The sequence below is a fragment of the Peromyscus leucopus genome, chromosome 5 (assembly GCF_004664715.2).
Source record: "Peromyscus leucopus breed LL Stock chromosome 5, UCI_PerLeu_2.1, whole genome shotgun sequence".
NCBI lineage: Eukaryota > Metazoa > Chordata > Mammalia > Rodentia > Cricetidae > Peromyscus > Peromyscus leucopus.
This window is the reverse complement of record NC_051067.1, coordinates 29,172,086-29,194,445: the sequence shown is the minus strand read 5'-3', so window position 1 is coordinate 29,194,445 and position 22,360 is coordinate 29,172,086. Positions and strand designations below refer to the sequence as shown.

The window sequence follows — 22,360 nt, the reverse complement described above, 5'->3', positions numbered from 1 at the left end:
TTCAAGAGAGGGTTTCTCTGTGTAGCCTTGGCTGTCCTGGAACTCATTCTGTAGACCAGGCTGGCCTTGAACTCACGGAGAGTCACCTGCCTTTGCCTCCTGAGTGCTAAGATTAAATGTTGCAGGAATCTTAAAGAGTGTTATTAATAAAATCAAACCTGAGGCCAGTTATTGGGGTGAAATGCTGGAAGGTCAGAGAAGCAGAACAAGCCACAGCTAACCTCACCTGGCCAACTTCTCAGCTGATCTTGTTTCCTCAGACTGGAAGCCTCTGTGTCCTCATATCTGAATGACTCTCAGCTGAACTGTGCTGCTCATAACCTAAAAGCTTAAACAGCCAAATGCTTCTAGTTTCTGGTCCTCACGCCTTATATATCTTTCCTTTCTACCGTCACTCCCTGGGATTAAAGGCTCACTTTCTGGGATTAAAGGCATGTGTTACATGCCTGGCTATTTCCAATGTGGCCTTGAACTCACAGAGATCCAGAGGGATTTCTGTCTCTGGAATGCTAGGATTAAAGGTGTGAGTGCCACCATTTTCTAACCTTTGTATCTAGTGGCTGTTCTGTCTCTGACCCCAGATAAGTTTATTAGGGTGCACAATATTTTGGGGAACACAATACCACCACAATTAAAGATATGCACCATCACTGTCCAGCATTCCCTACTATTTTTCAAGTTAAATTATTAAAGAATATTTTTGAATTGTAAGGATTCTTTATAGACGCAGGTTACAAGTAAGTATCATGCAAAGAATTTTTACTGGTCTGTGGCTTATCTTTCCTTTTAAATAAAAATAATGCTTTAGATAAACGGTCTTTATCCAAATGTAGCACAGGCTGGTTTCAATCTTAGAGCAGTTCTCATGCCTCAGCCTTCCAGAAGAGTGCTGGGATTATAGGCATGAGTTATCATATCCTGCTAGCCTTTTGGAGGGAGAGGTAAGGAGAGGATCTCATGTAGTCCAGGCTAGCCTTGTTATGTAGCCAAGAATGACCGAATTCTTGATGGTCTATCCCCTCTTCTCCCCAAGTCCTAGAATTGTATCTATCTACCATTATACCCAGCTTCTCTTTGCATTACAAAAACTTTACGTTACATTTATTTGTGTTACATTTGTTTATGCTGTGGAATATTTGTTTAATGATGCAAAGATGTGTTGCATTCCTTTATGTTGCATTTGTTTAACTAAGTGAAGCTATGTTATTCTTCCTGTCTAAAACATCTGATTGGTCTAATAAAGAGTTGAATGGCCAATAGCAAGGCAGGAAAGGACAGGCGGGGCTGGCAGGAAGAGAGAATAAGTGGGAGGAGAAATCTGGGAAGAAAGAAATTGAGGGGGAACAAAAGGCAGAGGACACTAGGGGCCAGGCACCCAGCCAGCCATGGAGTAAGAGTGAAAGTAAGATATACAGAAGAAAAGGAAAAAGCCCAGAGTCAAAAGATAGATGGGGTAATTTAAGTTAAGAAAAGCTGGCAATAAACAAACCAAGCTAAGGCTGGGCATTCATAAGTAAGAATAAGACTCTGTGTGTATTTATTTGGGAGCTGGGTAGCCGGGTGCCCCAAAAGAACCAAAGAGTAAAGAATAATAAAAATCAACAATAGGGCAATGTTCACAACAATACTGGTGTTTAGAAACATTAATTAACATTGATGGAAAAACCTAAATTGTCAAGTGAGACTAAGTCTTTATGAACTATCTAAATTACTGCATCCTACCACTGTCTTGTTTTGCTTTCCGTTGCTGTGATAAAACACTGACCAGAAGCAACTTGAGGAGGAAAGGCTTTGTTTAGGTTACAGGTTACAGTCCATCCTTGAGGGAAGCCAAGGCAGGAACTCAAGCAGAATCAGAGGCATGAACCATAGAGGAACAGTGCTTATTGGCTGACTCCCTACAGTTTGCTCAGCCTGCTTTCTTACCACAACCCAGGATGACCTGCCCAGTGGTGGTACCGCCCACGGTGGGCTGGGCCCTCTCATGTCAATCATTAATCAAGGAAATGCCCCTCAAACATGCCCATGGGCCAATCTGATGGAGAAAAATTCCTCAGTTGAGGTTCCTTCTTCACAAGTAACTCTAGTTTGTGTCAAGTCGACAAAAAAACTAACCAGCACACCCACTAACCCCTTGTAATATACTGAGTGATAGTCACCATAAAGGAGAACGCAAGTCCTCGCTGATTGACCTTTGTTTGTAGAAGTGGGCTTACCTTGTCAGATGCATAGACAGCATCAAACAGTCCCAGAAGGGTGACCGAGATTCCCACAGCTGGGCCGTTTACTACTGCAACCAGAGGCTTGGGAAAGTCTATAAAACTGTTTACAAATTCCCTACAGAAGTGGAAACAGGAAAGCATTAAACATCCCCAAATAGCACCACTAACTATAGAAAGGAATGTATAAATCCAATATGACATCACTCTATAGAGGTCACCTCTCCAGATTGGCCCAGGATCCCTGTAAATGGCACCTAATAGAATATCAGGTCATGATCCTACAGGCTAAGGACAATTCATACCCTGGGCAGTGAGTTCAGCTGTGACCTGAGAGACCATGGTGGGGGACTATGTGCGTGACTGCATATCACAGCACAGGGGGACCGGGAGACTCAGCAGAACTGGGATAGGAAGCCGAAGCCTCAAACCTCCTGCAGCCTTTCAAGACTACTTCCTGCGTACAGCCAGCGCTCACAGCCACTGTCTATTCACCCCGCTGCAGGAGAACTCAGACTCCCTCTGCCTCTTTCTCACCTTACACTTTCCGGTCAACCTCATGTAGAGGGCAGGAGGAGGAGGGGGATCTGATGGGGGATCACAAGTAAGCGCATCAGCACAGACAAGTGGACATTTTACAGATGTGTTAAGAATGAACCCTCGCCGGGCGGTGGTGGCGCACGCCTTTAATCCCAGCACTCGGGAGGCAGAGCCAGGCGGATCTCTGTGAGTTCGAGGCCAGCCTGGGCTACCAAGTGAGCTCCAGGAAAGGCGCAAAGCTACACAGAGAAACCCTGTCTCGAAAAACCAAAAAAAAAAAAAAAAAAAAAAAGAATGAACCCTCATGGGGGGAGGGATGAGGAAACAACTCATTGGTAAAAGCATTTGCCAGCCAAGTGTGAGGACTGGACTAGGGACTGAATTCTCAGAATCCCCATAAATTTTGGGTGGGTGTGGAGGCCTACTTGTAATTGGTCTCAGAAGCTGGAAATGGGAGCCTAGAGTAAGCATGTGAGTGAGCTCTGGGTTTAAGAGGTCTCGGTTCAGTGACTAGAGTGAAAGAGTGTGCCAGCTAGTGTTAAGTCAACTTGACACAAGCTAGCGTCATTTGGGAAGGAAGACTCTCAGTTGGAAAATGCTTCCATAATATTGGGCTATAGGCAACTCTGAAGTGCATTTTCTTAATTAGTGATTGACGTAGGAGCCCAGCCCATTGTGGGTGGAGCCACCCCTGGGCCAGCAGTCCTAGATGCTATAAGAAAGGCTAAGCAAGCCAGGAGGGAGCAAGCCAATAAGCAGGACTCCTCCATGGCCTCTGGATTGTTCCTGCCTTCAGGTTCCTGAGCTTGTTTGATGATGGACTGTCATGTGGAAATGTAAAGGGAATAAACCCTTTCCTCTCCAAGTGTTTTTGGTCATAGTGCTTTATCACAGCAACAGAAACCTTAACTGTGACAAAAAACGATGAAGAAAATGTCTGACATCGACCTCAGACTCCACATGCACATACATGCACTATACCCACACACATGCTCACCACAAACAGACACATGAAACTTGCGGGGGAAAAGAATGAACCCTCTAGGATCAGACAAACATTACTCTTACCTCAGCAACACAGCACCCCTGCTAGCTGCCTCCTCCATTCCGCCAGAGGCACTAGTGAAGTTAGTGAGGTCATTCCCACTGCAGTAGTAGTCACCAGTTCCTGCAAACAGTCAATCAACAGAGCCATGGTTCCTCCGTGTATCTACTCATTCAAGAGCTACTGTGTATCTGCTGTGCGCAGGGCTCAGCCAGGCACTAGTAGAACACTGGGGAGCCTCATTTATATACTAGGGACTAGCAAGGACATAATTAAATACAGATGGTGTGATTACAACGTGACAGATGGGCATGTGGTCTGACTACAGAACAGGGTTGGTCTATTGGGGTGTTTAGGGTGGAGCTCACTCAGGAAGGGACAGCTGGACTGAGAGCTGAAGAGCAGGCAAGACTAGCAGAGATGCAACAGGACAAATGAGGTTCTGGGTCCGAGGTCTCCAAGGTCTGTACAACTCTTAGACTGTAAGAAGAAACCCCAGGGCTGAAGCAGAGAAAGAACAGGGTTCAGGGGGAGCTGGTATAGTCAAGATGAGAAGCCAGACTGTGTGGGACTGTCTAGATTACAATAAGAACCATTGTCTCTATGTGAAGAGCCTCTGAAGGTGTGTGTTTATTAAAGTATAGTTTGCCTCAATGAAACAGTTACTTCTTAATGAGTTTTGTTTTGAGACAGGATTTGAAGTAGCCCAGGTTGGACTCAAACTTCCCATGTAGCTGAGGATGACCCTGGGCTGCTGATTTCCTGCCCCTACCTATTGATTGTCAGTATTAAAGTCCTGTGTCACAATGCCCATGCTGGGGTCAAAACCAGGACTTCCTGCATGATAGGCAAGCATTCTATCTCAGGCTACTTCCCTAGTACCCTTAAATAGTTTTGATAACTGTAAATACAGGAGTGATCCCAGGCCAAAAGAAGACACAGTGGTTCCCCCTTATGCTCAGGGAATACATTCCAAGATGGTCCAAAAATCCCTGAAACATGGGGATGGTACCAGGCTCTACAATATGCATTGTGTTTTCTCCTTTCCACTTGATCCTCCATACCCTCAGGTTTTACATCTGTGGATTCAACCAACAGAAAATATTTGAGGGAAAAAAAATCATCTGTACTGAATATTCACAGGTTTTTTTTCTCTCTCATGACTGTTCATTCCTAAACAACGTAATGAATACTGACATAGCATCACTCTGTGTTAGGCATAATAAGATATCCAGAGGGATTCAAGTTCCTTGAGATGTGTGGACCTTCTATGCAAGTAGCATATGATTTTACATAGGGAACATGAGTGTGAAAAGTTCTATATTGATGGGAGTCATGGAACTAATTCCCAGAGGATGCTGAGGGCAATTGTATGCACGTACCTGTGACTAAGTTCAATATATAGATCAGGTAAGGTATTTACAGTAACAAACTTTAACAATAAAGTATATAAGAGTTATTTAAAACATACTGTTAATTTTTCTAGAAACTTCTACATATTTCTAGACAGAGGGTGACTAATGTAACTGAATTTTTGGAGGCAAAACTACAGAAAGGAGCATGCAGTGAAGATGGGCTACTGTACTGACACCTGTTGTGGAATATTAGCTTAAGTTGTGTTACATTCGTTTATACTGTAGAATGTTTGTTTAATGATGCAAAGATGCGTTGCATTCTTTTACGTTACATTTGTTTAACTCTGTAAACCTATGTTACTTTGGCTGCCTAAAATACCTGATTTGTCTAATAAAGAGCCGAACAGCCAATAGCGAGGCAGGAGAGAGAAATTGGCAGGGCCGGAGGGCAGAGAATAGGAACAGAAATCTAGAGCAAGAGTGAGGAGTGAGAAAAGGAGGAGAGGAGGACGCCAGGGGCCAGCCACCCAGCCACCCACCCAGCCACGGAGTAAGAAGGAAAGAAAGATATGTAGAATAAAGAAAGGTAAAAAGTCCAGAGGCATAACATAAAGAGAAACAGGATATTTTAAGTTAGAAAAGCTGGCTAGAAACAAGCCAAACTAAGGCCAGGCATTTATAAGAATAAGTCTCCGTGTGTTTATTTGGGAACTGGGTGGCATGCCTCCAAAGAGTGAAAACAAAACAAAACAAAGAAAAACAACTACAAAGACCTCAGAATGTTCCAGATGTTCTTTCTACTCTGCCATCCCAGCCGCCTGAGGCACTCATGTTCAGACTCCATCAACAGAGTAGAATTTCTGTCCAGTATCATAAGACATATAAATTGAACCGATCAATATTCACTCTTGTGTTTCATGAATTTCACAAAGCCATTCTATAAGGATCATCCATACTTTTGCATGTATCAAGCATTTGTTTCTTTTCTACAGATAGTTCAAAGTCAACCTGTTTTTGGACAGATGAGTTGTTTCTGTTGTGGCTTTTGTGAGCCAGATACCACAAGCTTTACTTTGCCAGTCAGGTTGGGACTTATGATTTATCAGTATTATCCAAGAGTGATTTTATTATGTGCATGATAACATGGTACATTTATAAATCAAACCACCGAAGCACTGGAGAAGACCTTCAATCAATACCAATTTTCTACCTAATAAGAGAGTCCCTAAAATAGAAACTGAGTAAGTCTGTGAAAATGGTCTTACCTGTGAAGGCAGTTATGGCTGAGTTGTCTGTGCTTGCATTCTTAAGTGCAAGTATAATATCCTGATACATCTGTGTGATTGGAAAGATAGGGAAAAGAATGATAAAAATGAGATCCATCATCCAGTGGACTGGGCCACTCTATCTGTCTGCAAGCCTTCTCTCAACACAGTGCCAAAGCAATTCTTTTTAAAGGCTTACTTATCTCAGTTTATATGTATGAGTGTTTTGCCTTGTGTATGTTTGTGCACTGTGTAGTACCTGGCACTTCTGGAGGTCAGAAGTGGGTGTCAGTGTCAGATCTCCCGTAACTGAAGACACAGATGATTGTAAACCACCCTGTGAGTGGCTGGGAAACCAAGCGCCGAGAGTGCTCCTAAGCACTGAGTCATCTCTCAAGCCTCAGTAATTGTAAAAAGAGGCTGCCTGAGAGGATTTCTGCTCCTCTGACAACAGCTGGATGCACATGATGTACAGGTGCTGTGGCAGATGCACCAAATAGCCACTGTGTCCAAAAGCGAACAAGAGAGACGCAGACCTGGAGCCACGCAGCTGGACAGCTACTGTGTCCAGCAGGGACGGGTGGGGGAAGGGAAGAGGTAGCACACAGCTTGCAGGAACTGTTGAGGTTGCTGCAGCAGGTGAGAGGGGAGGTGGATGAGAGAACTGTCCCTGAAACAGCATCTCAGCTGGGGCTTCAAGGAAGGAGAAGTGTCCTGGGCAGTCTGGGAAGTGTTAACTAACACAGAGGCTGGATTTCTGAGACTCTGTGCTGGGATCCAAGGGCACTGGCCCTGAACATTTCTGAAAATCTTGCTGTAGTTTTAGTGTGTTTTCAAAATTGGTATAGATTTTACTTTAATAAGATTCAATGTGGATTAGAGCTATGGGGAGGATGGGTATTTCTAAAGACACTGGAAAAATAGAAGCATGTACTTAATATGTGAATAATGATGTGACTGTTCCCCTCCAGGCAGGGGACAGGAAATAATTCCTGAGAATTACAGCAAGGGAGACATAGCAGCCAGGTGAGTAGCTAGAGCCAGGGCCAGGAGAGAGATGGGTCAGTTTAGATTCTCCTGCTTATCTGCTGTAAGAACTTACCAAGTTACTTCTCAACATGCTCGGACTATTTTGTTAAATAAAAGTGTTGGGGTCCTCTGTTCAGAAAGTCCTGAGTCTTATTGTTATAGCGTGTAGCTGTACTACCCTGCTTACACAGAAATAACTCAAGACAAGCCTTATCAATTGGAAGGCAGACAAGCAACTTTACAAGATTCTTAAACCTTCAAATGAGCATGCTGTTCCATACTGCAGATGGCAGCCTTGACCCCAGTTCACCTCCAAGCATCTGATAAACTCCCTGTAGTCAGGGGAAGGGGCTCAAGTGATTAACTTATTATCAATGTAGTTCTAGGAGAAATTCAAAATTTCCCTCAGAAGCAACTCATTCAAACTGAGCTATTACTGCTCTGCTGAAGATAACGTCTCTCTCCATGCTTCCCTCCCACAAATGGTTCATGAGCATGGAAAAGACTCAGGATTTATGATCTCCTTAGGGGGTCCTGTGCATCTCCTATCAGTGCTCTTTCTTTTAGACTGATTTAACTGATTTGTGCTTCCATTCAAAGCAAAGCTTCATAGCCTTCTGGATATGTAGAACCTGCTGGAAACTCTCAACTTCTAAACTATGTCCAACTTTGCTGAGTTAAGCCAAATTATCTAATCTTCCACAAAAATAGGAATAATGCTGAAATTCTACAATTGATGAGTGAAGAAATAAAAGAAAAAGAAAAATGTGTCCATGCTCTGTGCAGAAGCGTCACCTGGAAAGTTAAGGCATTCTTTTTGGTGGGTCGATTGAGCACGATCTTCGTGATGCCATCTTCAGAGGTCACCACAATGTCCTTAGACCCCTGGACTTTCTCATCGGCTTCATGCTTTCCCTGGCTAGAGGCTTCAGATGAGGGACTCAGACTGGACACCAGATCCACATAGTTCTGCCTGGCAGTTTCCTGTGGGTGACAAAGACCTCAGTCTTTAAAATAAGCAATTTGAGAAACATACTATGCTAATAAACACCACTATGCAATACAGAACAGAGCCTTTGATTCAACAGAGGTACACCACGACTTTAAAGATCGTGGGACAGGTGACCCATATGTGTAATTCCAGCCACTGAGAGGCTGAGGTAGAAAAATTGTTGAGTTCAAGTTCAATCTAGTGTGTGTGTGTGGCAATAAAAAACAATTCAAAGGCTCATTCAGAGAGATTAGATGTGGGAGGAAAAGCTTCTAGTGAGTTCTAGTTAATAACAGTCAACAAACTTACCTTTGGCAGGCTGCCAAGAGCATTCCATGCTTCCCACTTGGCTTTATTGACTAGGTCGAACACCCCTGGCTTAGGCATATTACAGGGTCCGTCTGTGGCCTATAAAGAACATGGGGGGGGGGGTTAATATGGAAGAGAAAGCTTTTGAGAAAGTGGTTCTAGAAACCTAAGAGTTCATTAATTTTGTATTCCTGACCAGTTGTCACAGGAAGTGAAAACACTGAGTCAATATTCAAGTCCAGGACAGTTAGAAGTCTACACCATATTCTAAAGTCCTATCTATGGGGACAGAACCAGAACTTTAGTAGCAAACTCCTGCTAACTGCTGAAAGGGCTGTAGCTGGTGCAGGTAGGGATGGGGTCTTCAGTTCCTGGGCCTCAGGAAGCTTAGCTAAGTGCCACTCCAGGAAATACAAAGAAAACTAATTTTGTTTGAGGATAGATGGAGTGAGTATTCTAAAATGAATAAGTACCCCATGCAGCTACTTTTCAGAAGTGATTTTTAAACAATTAAAAATTTATAAATTTTGTCCTAGAGTTAGTTAAAGGAAGACAGAAGATGCATGAAAGTCACAGTCAGTGAAGGCTCATACTAAGTCACCCAATGGAGTCAACCATCTGCGAAGTTACAGGGAACTGAGTTGACAAAGGGCTGCTCTTCCCTCTGCCAATGGGAACCTAAGGACCCGCTGAAGACTATGGACAGTGGCTTCTATTTGTTTCTAGTCCTTGCATTTCTCCATCTTGACTGTTGACTGGTCCTAACTCCTGACAGACTTTAAAGCTTAGGACTGGGCAGTTTCTAAGATCACCTCAGTTCAAATCCACTAGAAAGACTCCCAGTACCCTTGCAAGCTGTGGTATTCATAGTATAGTTCCTCACAGGCAAAGGACAGAGACTTAAGCCACAGGCAAAGGCTCACATGAAAGAGTTCAGAGGCAAAGTCAATGTGACACTTCTCTTGTCCTCTCTCCAGGAGTCAGGAAGGAGGAATACCCCAGACTGATGGATATATGACAATACACATGGAGTATTGACAATGAAGACATTCTCTGCAGCTTCCATGTCCAGTATTTGCCAGAGCCCTAACCCATAGGCAAACCTGCCTACCCTGAGACCACCCTGTACCCTAAATGGACTGCTAGACTTTCCAGGCAAACAAAGCTGCTTGTACCAGGCATGACAGTTCATGGGGTTAGAGAATTCCTCCTAGCAGCTGAGGGCAAAGTCTTTTTGAACAAGTAAAGTTCTTGAATATACACATCCATTTCTTAGTTAGGATTTCTATTGCTGTGATAAAAATACCATGTCCAAAAGCAACTTTGGGAGGACAGGGTTTATTTGAGCTCACAACACTCAGGTCTCATTCCATACATCACAGAAGTCAGGGCAGCAAATGAAAACAGGAACCTGGAGAGAGGAACTGAAGCAGAAGCCAGGGGGAATGCTGTTTACTGGCTTGCTCAGCCTGCTCTCTGATACATTCCACATTCCACATTCATCAAGAAAACGCCCAACAGACATGCGTACCAGCCAACCTCATTGAGGCATTTTCTCAGTAAGTCCCTCTTCCCAGATGACTCTAGCTTATGTCAAGCTAACAAAGCAAAACAACCAGGACACCCACATAAAGAGAGACTTATGCTAATCACCTAGGAGAAATGACAAAACTAATAAATGATAATACAAGAGTCCAGGATGGCAGACATATGAGTGAAGTCTTTGCCATTGCAACCTTTAGTTCCTCAATGGTTATAAAATTTTTTCAAACAAATATATGAGTTATAATATCCAATTAATCATTCAAACAGTTATTAAATTTTACTTTATGTGCTTCACCTATTTTCTTTTTTGCTTTAATTGGCTTCAAACATCCCAAACACCATACTATTTCACCCTTAAATACTTACTATCCATTTCCCCAGAACACCAACATTTTACTATATAATCATGGCACCATTAACAATATCCAGGACACTACTAAATAATAGTTGGTAAAACTCAGTCAATATTCAGATTTCTCTAATTGCCCTGAAACATCTTTTCAGCGAATTACTTTAATCAGGAAGGACTCAAACATGTAAACATGAATGTGATTGTTAAATCTTTCAAATCTCTTTATTCTGGAGAGAAGCAGGGGGGCTACTCTGTGCTTTGATAGTATATCAAGACCTAACATAAAAAGCAGACCAAAACAAAGCCTGCAGCACACACTCCAAAGGGATGTCAGCCTGTAAGCTGCCTGTAAGAAACATATCAGTTTCAGGCATCATTTGTTCAAAATGTGTTGAAATAACATCAGACCTCAGGCTATTACCTGCTTATACAGCGCGTAGAGTTTTAACTTCACTTGGTTTCCTGGGTCCTTCTTCAAGAGTTTCACTTGGTTCATGGCATTTTCAAAGTCCTGCTGACTGGCTCTCATAGTTGGTCTGCCCAGGTGCACCTGAGCCACTGGGAACCTCAAGACCTGCAGAAGACTGCAAAGAGTGGTTTCTATTTGTTCCTAGCCTTTCATTTCTGCAGCAGAATTACCGATTGGTCCCAACCCCTATTAATCAGAATGACCTGCTTATCTGCAACCTTTTCTCTAAGTAAGCAACTTCCCACAGACTGGTACACACTTATTCAAATGAAGGTAGGTTCTGCCTTTTGAGGAAGTCATTCATGCCACCTCTTTACTGCAAGCACCAGGTTCCAGGCTTTGCTCCTGATGAGCCGGTTCTTTGGGCTGTTAAATACAGATCGCTCTCTCCAGTCACTTCTCTCAGTATAGCGAACCGATTGTTTGAAACCCACGCTGCTGATAACGCGTGTGCGGCGTCGCTCAACTAACTAGCACTCTTGGATGTAGTGTCGCCTTAGCCAAGGCACTGAGCGCCCTAGGAAGTTCCGGGCTGGGCCTGTAGGCATGGGCGCCGCCGGGACCAGAGCTCGTAAGTCTCTCTGGTGGGCAAAGGTGGTCAGAGTGCGTCCTTCCTTACCCTTCCAGATTCAGCAGAGGAAGGACATTCGAGGTCACTCTTTAGAGCTGGGACACCGCCAAAGAAGTATCCTGCTGTCCTGCTAGCCAGACCAGGTGACAGAGTGGACGGCTCCGCGGGCGGGCGACAAACCCCCCTGGCAACTTCAGGCCAGAAAGCCGAGGCTGCAAGCTTACCTCGGACACCAGCACCGCGCCGGTCTCCAGGTCATTGCCGCCATAGCTAGATGCTCAGGACAAATTGAGCCCTGAGGCTTAGGCCGGGTTGAAACTGCCCAGCGAGAACGGGATGGGGGCGGAACCAGATGTGAGCTCCCGGTGTGGGCGGAGCCAGGGGGTGAGCTCGGGCGGTGAGAAGAGCCCGGGACTATAAGGCGGGCAGAGCACAGCTAAGATGCAAGCCCCGGGGGGAAGGCGTGTAGCTGGCCGCTCCTTCAGAGGGGAGAATGGGCGGGTTTCGGGGAGGAGCCCAGAATTCCTGGACCAGGTCCAACTTGGTACAAAGGTGACTGGCACAAGACTGGGCAAAGAGGGCTGGAAGCAGGGTACGGAGACAGATACTGGGCTCTGGGAATTTTAATCAGAGATCCTAAGCATATTCATTTAGAAACTGGACCATTTCTCAGCAGGTTCAGTTGGGAGCACATTTCTGAGCACGCTCAGTTTAAGGTAATGGATCATATGTTTAAAAGATTAAACGGACAAGAATCCCCTGGACGTGCTTATCTTGCACAATAAAGTTTAAACTGAACATGAAAGGACACTGTATAAACTGCATTAATGTACACGTTCTTGGAGCAGAGGCCATGTGTAAACAGTGTCTGACTGGAGACTGGCGTGGGGGTGGGGCAGTTCTCAATGAAAGGGAACCACTGTGGGTTGGGTAGCACTCCATTTAAGTGTGAGGATCACTGTGTCTATGCTAAGGAGTTTGGATTCTGTGCTAAGCATACTAGAGAGCTATAGAAAAGCTAATTAGTGGGCTAGAGAGTTGCCTCGGCTGTTTGAGAACGTTTGTTGCTCTTGCAGAGGACCTGGGTTTGGTTTCCCTGAACCTACATGGTGGCTCATAACCATTTATAACTCCAGGTCCAGGGGAACAGACCCCATCTTTCTGACCTCAGCAGGCACCAAACACACAGACAATGTGCGTACATACAGGTATGCGAAATCAACCACACATAAATAAACACATGGACAAAGTTAAATAAAGAAGTTAAATACTTTTTTTTAAAGATCAGATTGGCATGCTTTTGATGTAGTTCACAGTGCAGTCAGAGTTGGCCAGTACATCCCCTGAGGGTATTGTTTCTGGACAAGAGTAAGAATGGCAGAATCCTCAAGACCTCAGCCAGAGAGATCTAATAGCAAGGGCTCCTGGTTCTTATGAAGACCTTGGGGGAAGGTCTCTCAGTTAGATCCTACCTTAGAGGCTAACTGCAGGGATCAGTGTTGCCCAAGAAGGGATTTGATGAAGAATTCCAGGCCTAGCTGTCACAAGAGCCAAGGAAAAGTTTCAAACGACACTGAATCTTGGGGGTTCTATTTCATCGTATATGCTCAGTATTTTGGAAGATGTTTCTTGAGATGGTGGCATGGCACCTATGATGATTGATGAACCTGTCAGCCATAGTGATTGTTTTTATTTATGATATTAAAATCTCATCGGGTCATGTTATTATCATGGCATATAAAATTCTCCCACATATAGCGTCAGGAATGATTCTGTCTTGCCCAGTCAACAGCAAAAGCTAGAACTCTGAAAGAAGCCTGAATCCCCTGTCTCCCTGCTGGCTCCCCTCTGTGGACCTGTTGTCCTTCCATAGCTATTTCCTGGCTTTATCTCCCCTCCCTCACCCCATTCGGTCCTTCAGGTCTGTTTCTGCATTGTTGTTACTTGACCAGCACTGACTGGCTTTGCTCTGATTCCCACCTCTGCAGCCCGCTTCCCTCCTGCTCTCTGACTGACCTCCCTACATCTTAAATCTGACTGCTGTGGTTTGAACTGGGACCCAGAGTTCTTGTTTGGGAAACATCTCTCAGTTCCTGTGTTGATGGCATTTGGAGGTAAGACCTTTGAGTAGTGACAAGCAGCATGAAGGCCCTGGCCAGTTGCCAGAACCTTGACAATTAGACTTGCCAGCTTCCAGCATGCTGAACTGGCTTCTGTTGTCTGTAATTCTTCCAGCTGGTGGCATTGGGCTGTAGAAACATAAAATGGATCCAGACACTGACATGACTCACAACATTCTCTTGATCCTTCCTCTGTCACCGGAACCTTGTGTGGGTCCCTTTGCCTAATAAGTAAACCAACCCCTTACTGTACACATTAGACCTCTGAGATTGGCCCACAGTGTCTCATCGTCTCTCATGCTTGCCCTTTCCATTTCATTCACTCACTCACTCATTTATTCATTATGTTAGCTTTTTTGAGATAGTCTCACTAAGTATCCCAGGCTGGTCTCAAACATACAGTGATCCTCCTCCCTCTGCCTCTTGAGTACTAGGATTATAGGCTTGCACCATGGTGTTCAGCTCTTTGTTTTTTATTTAAAAACTTTCTTTTGAGGCAAAAATCTCACAATAAGGGCCTTGGTTGACTGATCCTCCTGCCTCAGCCTTGGATTACAGGTAGCCATCCCTGCTTGTTCTTTCCATTTGGAAATGGGGTGCTCAGCCTCTCTGGGTCTTGGCTGCCCATGCTTTCTCAGTCCATACACTGTTTTGTGTAAGAAATCTGAGCCCCTCATTGACTCCAGTCTCCTCCTGTGATCCTATCTCTCCAGAGCTGGCTAGTTTATTTCAGACTAGCAATTTGTTAGCCCTCACCTGCCCTGTATTAAACGCCATTTCTTGTCTCCGGGCACTTTGCTTGACAGGAAACACTGTGGCTGTTTGTTGTAGGGAGGTAGACCGACTAAGGAGGCTCTGGCAGAAGAACAACAAGAACTTTAGTTCTGTGTCCTTGTCCAGGAGTGAACTTGGCAAACAAGGTTGGTCTGAAGTTGGGGCCAATGCCTTGAAGGAGTCAAGATGGCAGTTTCTGGAGATATGACTCTTCCTTTCCTTGTGGGCTGTGAGTATCACTTGTAAAAACAGCTATGTCTGATGTACCTTGTGTTCTTTTCCCTAACATTATCTCATTTGGCTGTCTGCTGACCTTGGCAACTATCCCCTGCTAATAGCACATAAGATGATGAATTTCTTAATAAACATTCTTGTATAAGTCATCAGTGTGGTGATATATTGTGTTCCCCAATATACTGTGTCCCCCAATAAAATGCACCTGAGGATCAGAGGAAAAAACCAGCCACTATATTAGACATAGCGGCCAGGTAGTGGTGGCACACACCTTTAATTCTACGACTTGGGAGGCAGGGATCTGTCTGGATCTTTGTGAGTTTAAGGCCACACTGGGAACAGAGTCAGGCGTGGTGGCACACGCCTTAAATTCCAACACTAGTTAACCATGGAGGTCTGGAGGTCCATACAGACAGACAGGAAGTGACAGAGCTGGGCAGGAAGAGAAAGTGATGTAGCTGGACAGACAGAGCAAATGGGATAGCAGAACAGAAAGGCATATAGGTGTGGATATACAGGAAGCAACTCTCTTTGGAAGCTGTAGAGTTGGTGAGGTGAGGTTAGCTGTGGCTTTTCCTATTCCTCTGATCTTTCGGGTTTCAACTCTGATATCTAGTTCCAGGTTTTTATTTAATAAGACCCTTTAGCAATTCATCTACACATCAGCTCATACAAGACATTCTAGTCCCAGGTATTGCTTTTGTCTTCTTCATTTCTCATCCCTGGGCTTCCTCCTCAACACCTTGTGTTTGGGACTCTTATTCCTGAAGGTTCAGGTCAGTTTGTTGAGTGTAAGTGAACTGTTGACAGTTTCTGTCTAGCTTGTGTGTTTCCACATGTGATGACAACTTCCGGGTCAATTGCCACCTTTTTGGTGAGCTGTCAGTCAGTGTTAATTGACTCTATGCTTACAGGTATTTCTTTTTCAGTGAGTCACAGCTCAAGCAAAGGAATTGGACTTTTGCCAGGTTCCTATAATGAAAGCACCAGGGAAAAAGGTACTAAGGAGAATTATATTCACATATAATTGCAGGAAGAAAGGACCGATTATGATTCGATTAGTCACTAAAGAGTCTTTGTACTCTCTCTTCACCCTCATGTTACCTGCTTCAGTTTCCTGATGCTGTTTGAGGTGAATTAAACCCGTGTTAACTAACAGAACCAGCCAAATTTATACTTCTGTCTGTCTTTCCAGGCCTCCCTTCTCTTTCCCCTAATTTTTCGTTGTTGCTTTTAGACTGAGTCTTATGTATTCCAGGTGTATCTCATATTCTATTTAGCTGGGGATGACCTTGAACTTCTAATGCTCCTGCCTGCATTTTTCAAATACTCAGATTATTTGCAGCACTGAGGAGTGATCCACCAAGAACTGTACCAACTGAGCCACACCCCAGACACCCCACTACCACTTTTTTGTTTTGTTTTGTTTTGTTTTAAGGCAGAGTTTAACTGCGTAGCCTGGGCTGGCCTCAAAGTCTCCTTGTGCACAGCCTTACCAATGTTAGAGTTACAGGGGGCACCAGGCCCAACCACCTCTTTCTCTTGTCCCTTCTTGCTTCTTTCTCCTCCTCCTCACTTCCTGTCAAATCAGGGTCTTACCATGTAGCCCAGGTTGGGTTCTAAATAAGGATCAGTCTTTCTGGGATTGCTGGTGTAGACAATATGCTTTTCTTTTGCTTCATCTTTTAACAACCTGCCCCCCTCCAGAGGGTGTTCTAAGTCTAAGGAGGGACCTTGGTAATGATCTCTTCCTTTCTCATCTCATATGGATTCAGCTGCACAAAAATGAATGTGTCTCTAACACTAGTACCCAGAGGTCAAAGACTGATTGATTTTTATGAGGAAGAAAACAGAGATGAGAGTTATTGAAAGGAATACCACCCCACCCCCTGTTGTGGAAGGCCTCTTGACCATTGTCTTACTGTAACCCCTATGTGCCCCATAATCTCCTTTCATGCCTTTAAGCCACTGAAGATGGAGATCTGAGTCAGGGAAGACTCTGCTGTTTTCCTCAGGGCCTGTCACTGGCAGCAGGAATGAACTTGATGCAGCTAGCTGGGTAGCCTGATGGTTATCCTCAAGAATACAGGGGTTCTCATTTACTTGAGAGACAGAGGAACTCCTTCAGGACTCAGGGGCCTCTACTAAAGAGACAGAAGAGTGTCCCCCAGACTCATTGGCAGGATGAGTGAGAAGCAGCAATGAGTTTATTGATGAAGCAGAAAGACAAGAAGACTTGAATGGAGTCAAGAGCCTCCATCAGGAGAGGGATGTCTGTTTGTGCCTCAGCAGTAACTGTGTGTGACCCTGGGACTATGAGGCTAATAAGCTGTAACCGAGTTCAGATGTCAGGGACAGTGTGTGTCGCTGTAATTCTTGTCTTATTTACAGCATTCTGCCCTTGAAGAAGAGACTGTTTTGAAGGTGCTCTGTGCATGACGGAAGCTTGAGAAGGGTGCAGTAGTAAAGAGAAAATGTTGATCTGTGGGGTCCTTACTAACACCTAGATCACAGGGAGGGTGAACTAAGGCTTAGGTCATCAGCCTTGTTAAACAGTCTTGTTTGAGATGCCCTGGGCAAGGCCAGCACAGCTCCTTTTCCAGGTGTGGAGCCCATTATGTAGAAGCCCCAGGGTGTCAGCCTGCATCTGTCTAGAAGATCATGTAATTTTTCCTTAAGTTTATTTATATGCTATATTGCATTTATCTATCTACACAGGTTGAATCATCCTTGCATATCCAGGATGAACTCTACATGATATAGTCTTCCTAATGTGTTCCTGACTTGTGCTTGCAAGTATTTAGCTAAGAACTTACACATCTGTGTTCATCAGGGAAACTGCTCTATAATGTTATCTGTTTTTGTCATCCTCTGGTTTCCAGATGAGAATAATTCTGGCCTCACAGAATAATTTTGGTTCTTTCCCCTTCAGTTTGGTTGAACCATCTGAGGAGTGTTGGTGTTAGATCTTCCTTAAGCTTTAGTAGAATCCAGCTATGGATCCTTGCAGACCTGGACTTTTCTTTGTGAGAAGACTTCCAATAACAGCTTCAATCTCATTGCTGTAATGGCTCTATTGGAGTTACTTATATATTCTGGCTTCAATTTTGGTTAAGTTAAATGCATTTAGAAATTCATCCATTTCTTCCAGGTTTCCCAGGTTTTGGAATATAAGTTTTCAGAGCACTCCCCAATGACGATATAGATTTTACTTGCGTCTTCCTTCCTTCCTTCTTTCCTTCCTTCCTCCCTTCCTTCCTTCCTTCCTTCTTTTTCTTTCTTTTCTTTCCTCCTTTTCCTCTTTTTTTCTTTCTTTTTTGGGATGAACATCCCTTTTATTTCTATTTTTTTTTTAAATCTTTCAAGTGATGAGAGAAAAGAAAGGTTGACTCCAAATTCTGCACATAGTGGAAATACTGTCTGGTGTGGTGTATGTGGTGTGGAGCCCCCAGATGAAGGAAGACAAACAGAAACCACTGACACAATGCATTATAATTACATGTCAATAGTGTTGGCTGTTCCCATCAGAAAATCTATTTTTTTTTCTCTTTCTTTTTGTTAGTTTGTCTAAGGGTTTGTCATTCTTGTTAATTACTCTGAGTTTCTTTCTGAGATCATTTTCTCTCAGTCTCAATCTTATTTAACAGTTCATTTACAGTGGGTATATTGCTGACTGTGAGGGCCTGGGGAAATCTCATGAAGAGATACAGAAACCTCTGCCCAACATTTCTATGATCTTATTGTTAGAGAAAGAATTCATAGAGGAGACAGTATGAGGAATTTGGGGAGAGCTTTTTATTACACAGCTAATATCCTCAAGGGGTGAGTATGGGTGTTCTCAGAGTGAATCACTGGCTTTAGGCAGCTCATCTATGAGGAAATTTTGATGGAATATTGATGAGTTAAGGTAGGGTGGAGAGACAGAAAATTCCAAAATTGTGTTTCCTATGGTTGGAATAGGATTTGTTCCTCCTTTCTGCCAAAGAGATCAGATTCATGATGGGAACAGCCAACCATGTGTCAGTGGTTTCTGTTTGTCTTCCTTCATCTGGGGGCTCCACACCACATACACCACACCAGACAGTATTTCCACTATGTGTAGAATTTGGAGTCAACCTTTCTTTTCTCTCATCACTTGAAAGACTTTTTCGAATTCCTGGCTTGAGTTTGGATGACTCCTCCGTGTACTCTACTGTCTAATTTTGAGTTGTTACTCCCTGGACACATGCATCTTCTTGTTGCAGTCTTTTCTACGGTTTCTTCTTCTTCTAAGATCTCTCTGTTCCAGCCCGAATCTATGGCACCCAGGCTGGTTGGTACCTTGCCATCCTCCTGCCTCAGCCTCCTAAGTGCTGAGGTTACATACATCCTGGCTAGAATTTGTTTCTCTGTCTTTGTCCTTCATCGGTTTGGCTTTGATGTAAGCATTATGTTGTGAGAATTTATCTTGTTTGGGGTTTGATGAGCTTCTTAGATGTGTGAATTTATATCTTTCTTCATGTTTGAGAAAGTTTTAGTCAGGAGTTCTTTAAATATCCTGTCTGTCTCAATCCAATGCCCTTGTCTTCTACTCTATGGATACAGTGATGACGAGATGCCCCACCCCCAGTTCTTGTAGCTGTTTAAAATTTTTCATATCATTTTGATTTTTTTCAGATTAGCTAATTTCTGCTTATCTATTTTCTAGTTTACTGACACCTTCTTTTATTTTCTCAATTCCCGTGGTTCCTGCATTATGCCTTTTAAAATTTGAGATATTCTCTCTCTCTCTTTTTTTCCCCTCAGTTTTCCTTTTGGTATTTAAGAAAATAATTTCTCAGGCAACAGCTTGTATCTGTCTCTTCAGTTTAATAAGCCCACTTCACAAAGGCAGGGTGGCGACAGTGGCTGCTTCTGAGTATCCAGCCCGATTAGTTTGATTTTGTGGCCCACAGGTTTGGTCTTGCGTCCTTGACTCCTCTGGTTTTCCTGCCTGCATCGGGAGCCCCCTTCCTGCATTATCCAAACCAGCACAGGGCAGTTCCAGAGACATGACTCAGGCCCCCAGCTGGATTATGAGTTCTCTTCCCCAACAGTGTGTTCTTCAGTTGTGATAAACAACTTGAATCATGTTAAAATAGTGGGTTCATTGATAGAAAATTCAGGGGTCCCATCCAGTCAGTGTCATATTCTATTACTAATTATTCTTTTGGATAAATCTTTTTTTTTTTTTAATTCTAAGCACCTGTCGAGTTTTCTGAGAGAGAAAGTCAGCACTCATTTTATATCCCTCAAGATCTTAGGCCCAATTATTACCGAAGATAATCTTCATAAATCTAATGACATGCTGCACTGAGATGTCATGGGAGGCCAGATGGAATTAATGTATGAAAGTATTGCTATCAATCATAGACCAATAGGACAAGCAACTCATTAACATGATTCATGTAAGATGACTTAGCTGCTACTCATCTGCCACAGGCACCTGCTTCACGGAGGTGTTGGCAGCACTGACAAGGTTGGCGTATTGGAAGCATTCATTCTTTCGTTTGTCAATCGTGTCCCCAGAAAGCATCTATTGATCATCTCTTGGGTGCCAGGCATTAGCAAAGGACACTGGAGTAAAGTTGAGCCCTTGATGAATTGGCTGTGGACTTCGGGTCTCTTCTCTTGCTATACAGAGAAGGACAGTATGTTTCCCTCTGTATCAGTTCCAGAAAGCCACACACTAAGGCTTTTGTAGTGTGGGTCCACATCTTTGTTATGTAACATTAGCAAGAGTTCAAGGGTGCTGAAGTTCAGTGAGTTAAGCTCAGCATCATCAATGGGCCACAGTTTTCCAGAGTACACTGTTTTTTATTATTTTACTGACATGAAATTGAAGCCCAGAGTCTGAGTAGATTTCAAGATCTCAGAATTAGTGACTGTGTGATCTGGGAGCTAAAACTCATGGCCACAGTGGTTTTTTATCTGTTAATTATTCTTGTGAGTGAAGACAGTCAATAACCAGAATTTCAATGAAAGCATTAGGCGTTTTTTGAGAGGCAATCTTTTTTTTTTTAAGTTAGAAAATGTAAATGTATCAAAATTGAAATCATTTATTATTTTAATACTAACAAAACTAATCTATGTAAAATTGAATTTAGGGAAATGAATGCAGTATTGTATTTGAGTTATCTAGAAAACAGAACTGATAGAAAGACTATATATTACAAGTGGGATTCATTAGATTGGCAGACAGAATGCACATTGGGTAGTCCAAGATGGCTGAATGTGCACTGGAGAGGTTAAGACCCCTCCATGCTCATCCATGAGGCTGAATGCCTCAGAAGTCCCATCTAGTGAGGAAGGCCAAGAGGATTCTTGTAGAGCCTCCTGGTCTTTGTCCTCAGTGGAAGATACAAGAAGCTGTATTCTACTCAACAGAGTAGATACACTTTATCACTAGCAGGGGGCAAAGGAGAGCAGGTAAAGAAGCAACAGTTTTTCCTAGGCCCTTCCCATACCTGAGGCACCCATGGGAATATTCATGGGAAGGTGCATTCTTCTTAGGAGGTGGGTGTCCCCGGCCCCCCCCCCCCCGCTGTCAGATAATCCTTTCTGGAAATATCCATATAGACCTACCAAATGGTTTGTTCCCTAGTTGATTCCCAATCCTATCAAGTTGGCAATCAAGATTAACCAACAGGGATGTTAATGTTAAATTTAAGATACTGAAAAGATGTGATAGAAAAAAAAAACCCTTGAGTCTAAGATCACCTGAAATTATTAGGTGGGGATATTTTAACAAAAACATGGCATTTATGAACAATGAATAATGAGGCTATTATTTTGTGGCAAAACATGCATGATACCAAGTTTATCCTTTCGAACATTTTTAAGTGGACAGCTTGGTAGTGTTAGGAGCCTTCACACTGTTGTACAGTCCATCTCCAGAAGCTTTTCAGCCTTCAAAGCTGGAATTCTGACCCATGAACCTGCAACTTCTATCTTGCTCCCACCTCCACCCTACCCACCGTCATTCTATGTCTGTCTCTACGAACTTGACTATTCCGGCTTTTGCCTTAAGGGTCATATGTCCATTTGTTGATTTTTTTTTCCTAACCAACGTTCTCCACATGTCTGTTGAGTCCCTTTCTTAAAAGATAAGCTTTATATGTTTATTTAGTGGGGAGAACTGTTTTTTTTTTTTTTGTTTGTTTGTTTTCTGGAATGTGATTCTCTTGGTTTCTCATTGGTTGAGCTAGCATTTCATTTTCTACTTACAGAAAGTGATAGCCATTCGTTGACTCAACCAGAAAGTTATGACATCAGTAACAACAGGCCCCAGAGCAGGTCATAAGAATAAAGACCCTCTGATTTGGAGGCTGTGTCTCCCTGCTGAGGACACTCAGCTAGAAGACACTGTATTCTGGAGTGATTAACCCTCAGTTCAATAGAGGGTAGCCATAGACAACTGTGGAGGACAGCCTTGAGACAGGGTGAAGCAGTGGGGGCAGTCTCTGGATTTTCCTAACACTGCATTTGATTGAGCACACAGGGCTGTAAAAACATTGGACCAGT

General features: G+C 43.5%; 1 protein-coding gene across 5 annotated transcripts in view; it reads right to left on the bottom strand.

Moving 5' to 3' along the window:
• Positions 1–22,360, bottom strand: part of LOC114701439 (enoyl-CoA delta isomerase 2) — a 31,694-nt gene that overhangs the window by 3,736 nt on the left and 5,598 nt on the right. For 2 of the 5 annotated variants that reach the window (XM_028881549.2, XM_037205801.1), the window contains 6 exons: positions 11,072–11,234; positions 8,754–8,852; positions 8,249–8,437; positions 6,425–6,494; positions 3,828–3,927; positions 2,217–2,337 (listed from right to left, as the gene is read on the bottom strand). In XM_028881549.2, coding sequence (XP_028737382.1) covers positions 2,217–2,337; positions 3,828–3,927; positions 6,425–6,494; positions 8,249–8,437; positions 8,754–8,852; positions 11,072–11,179 — 687 coding nt within the window. In that variant the 5' untranslated portion in view covers positions 11,180–11,234. Of the gene's footprint in view, positions 1–2,216; positions 2,338–3,827; positions 3,928–6,424; positions 6,495–8,248; positions 8,438–8,753; positions 8,853–11,071; positions 11,235–11,738; positions 12,135–22,360 lie in introns of those variants that run through there. The other 3 variants (XM_028881540.2, XM_037205800.1, XM_028881559.2) reach the window with 3 other exon arrangements.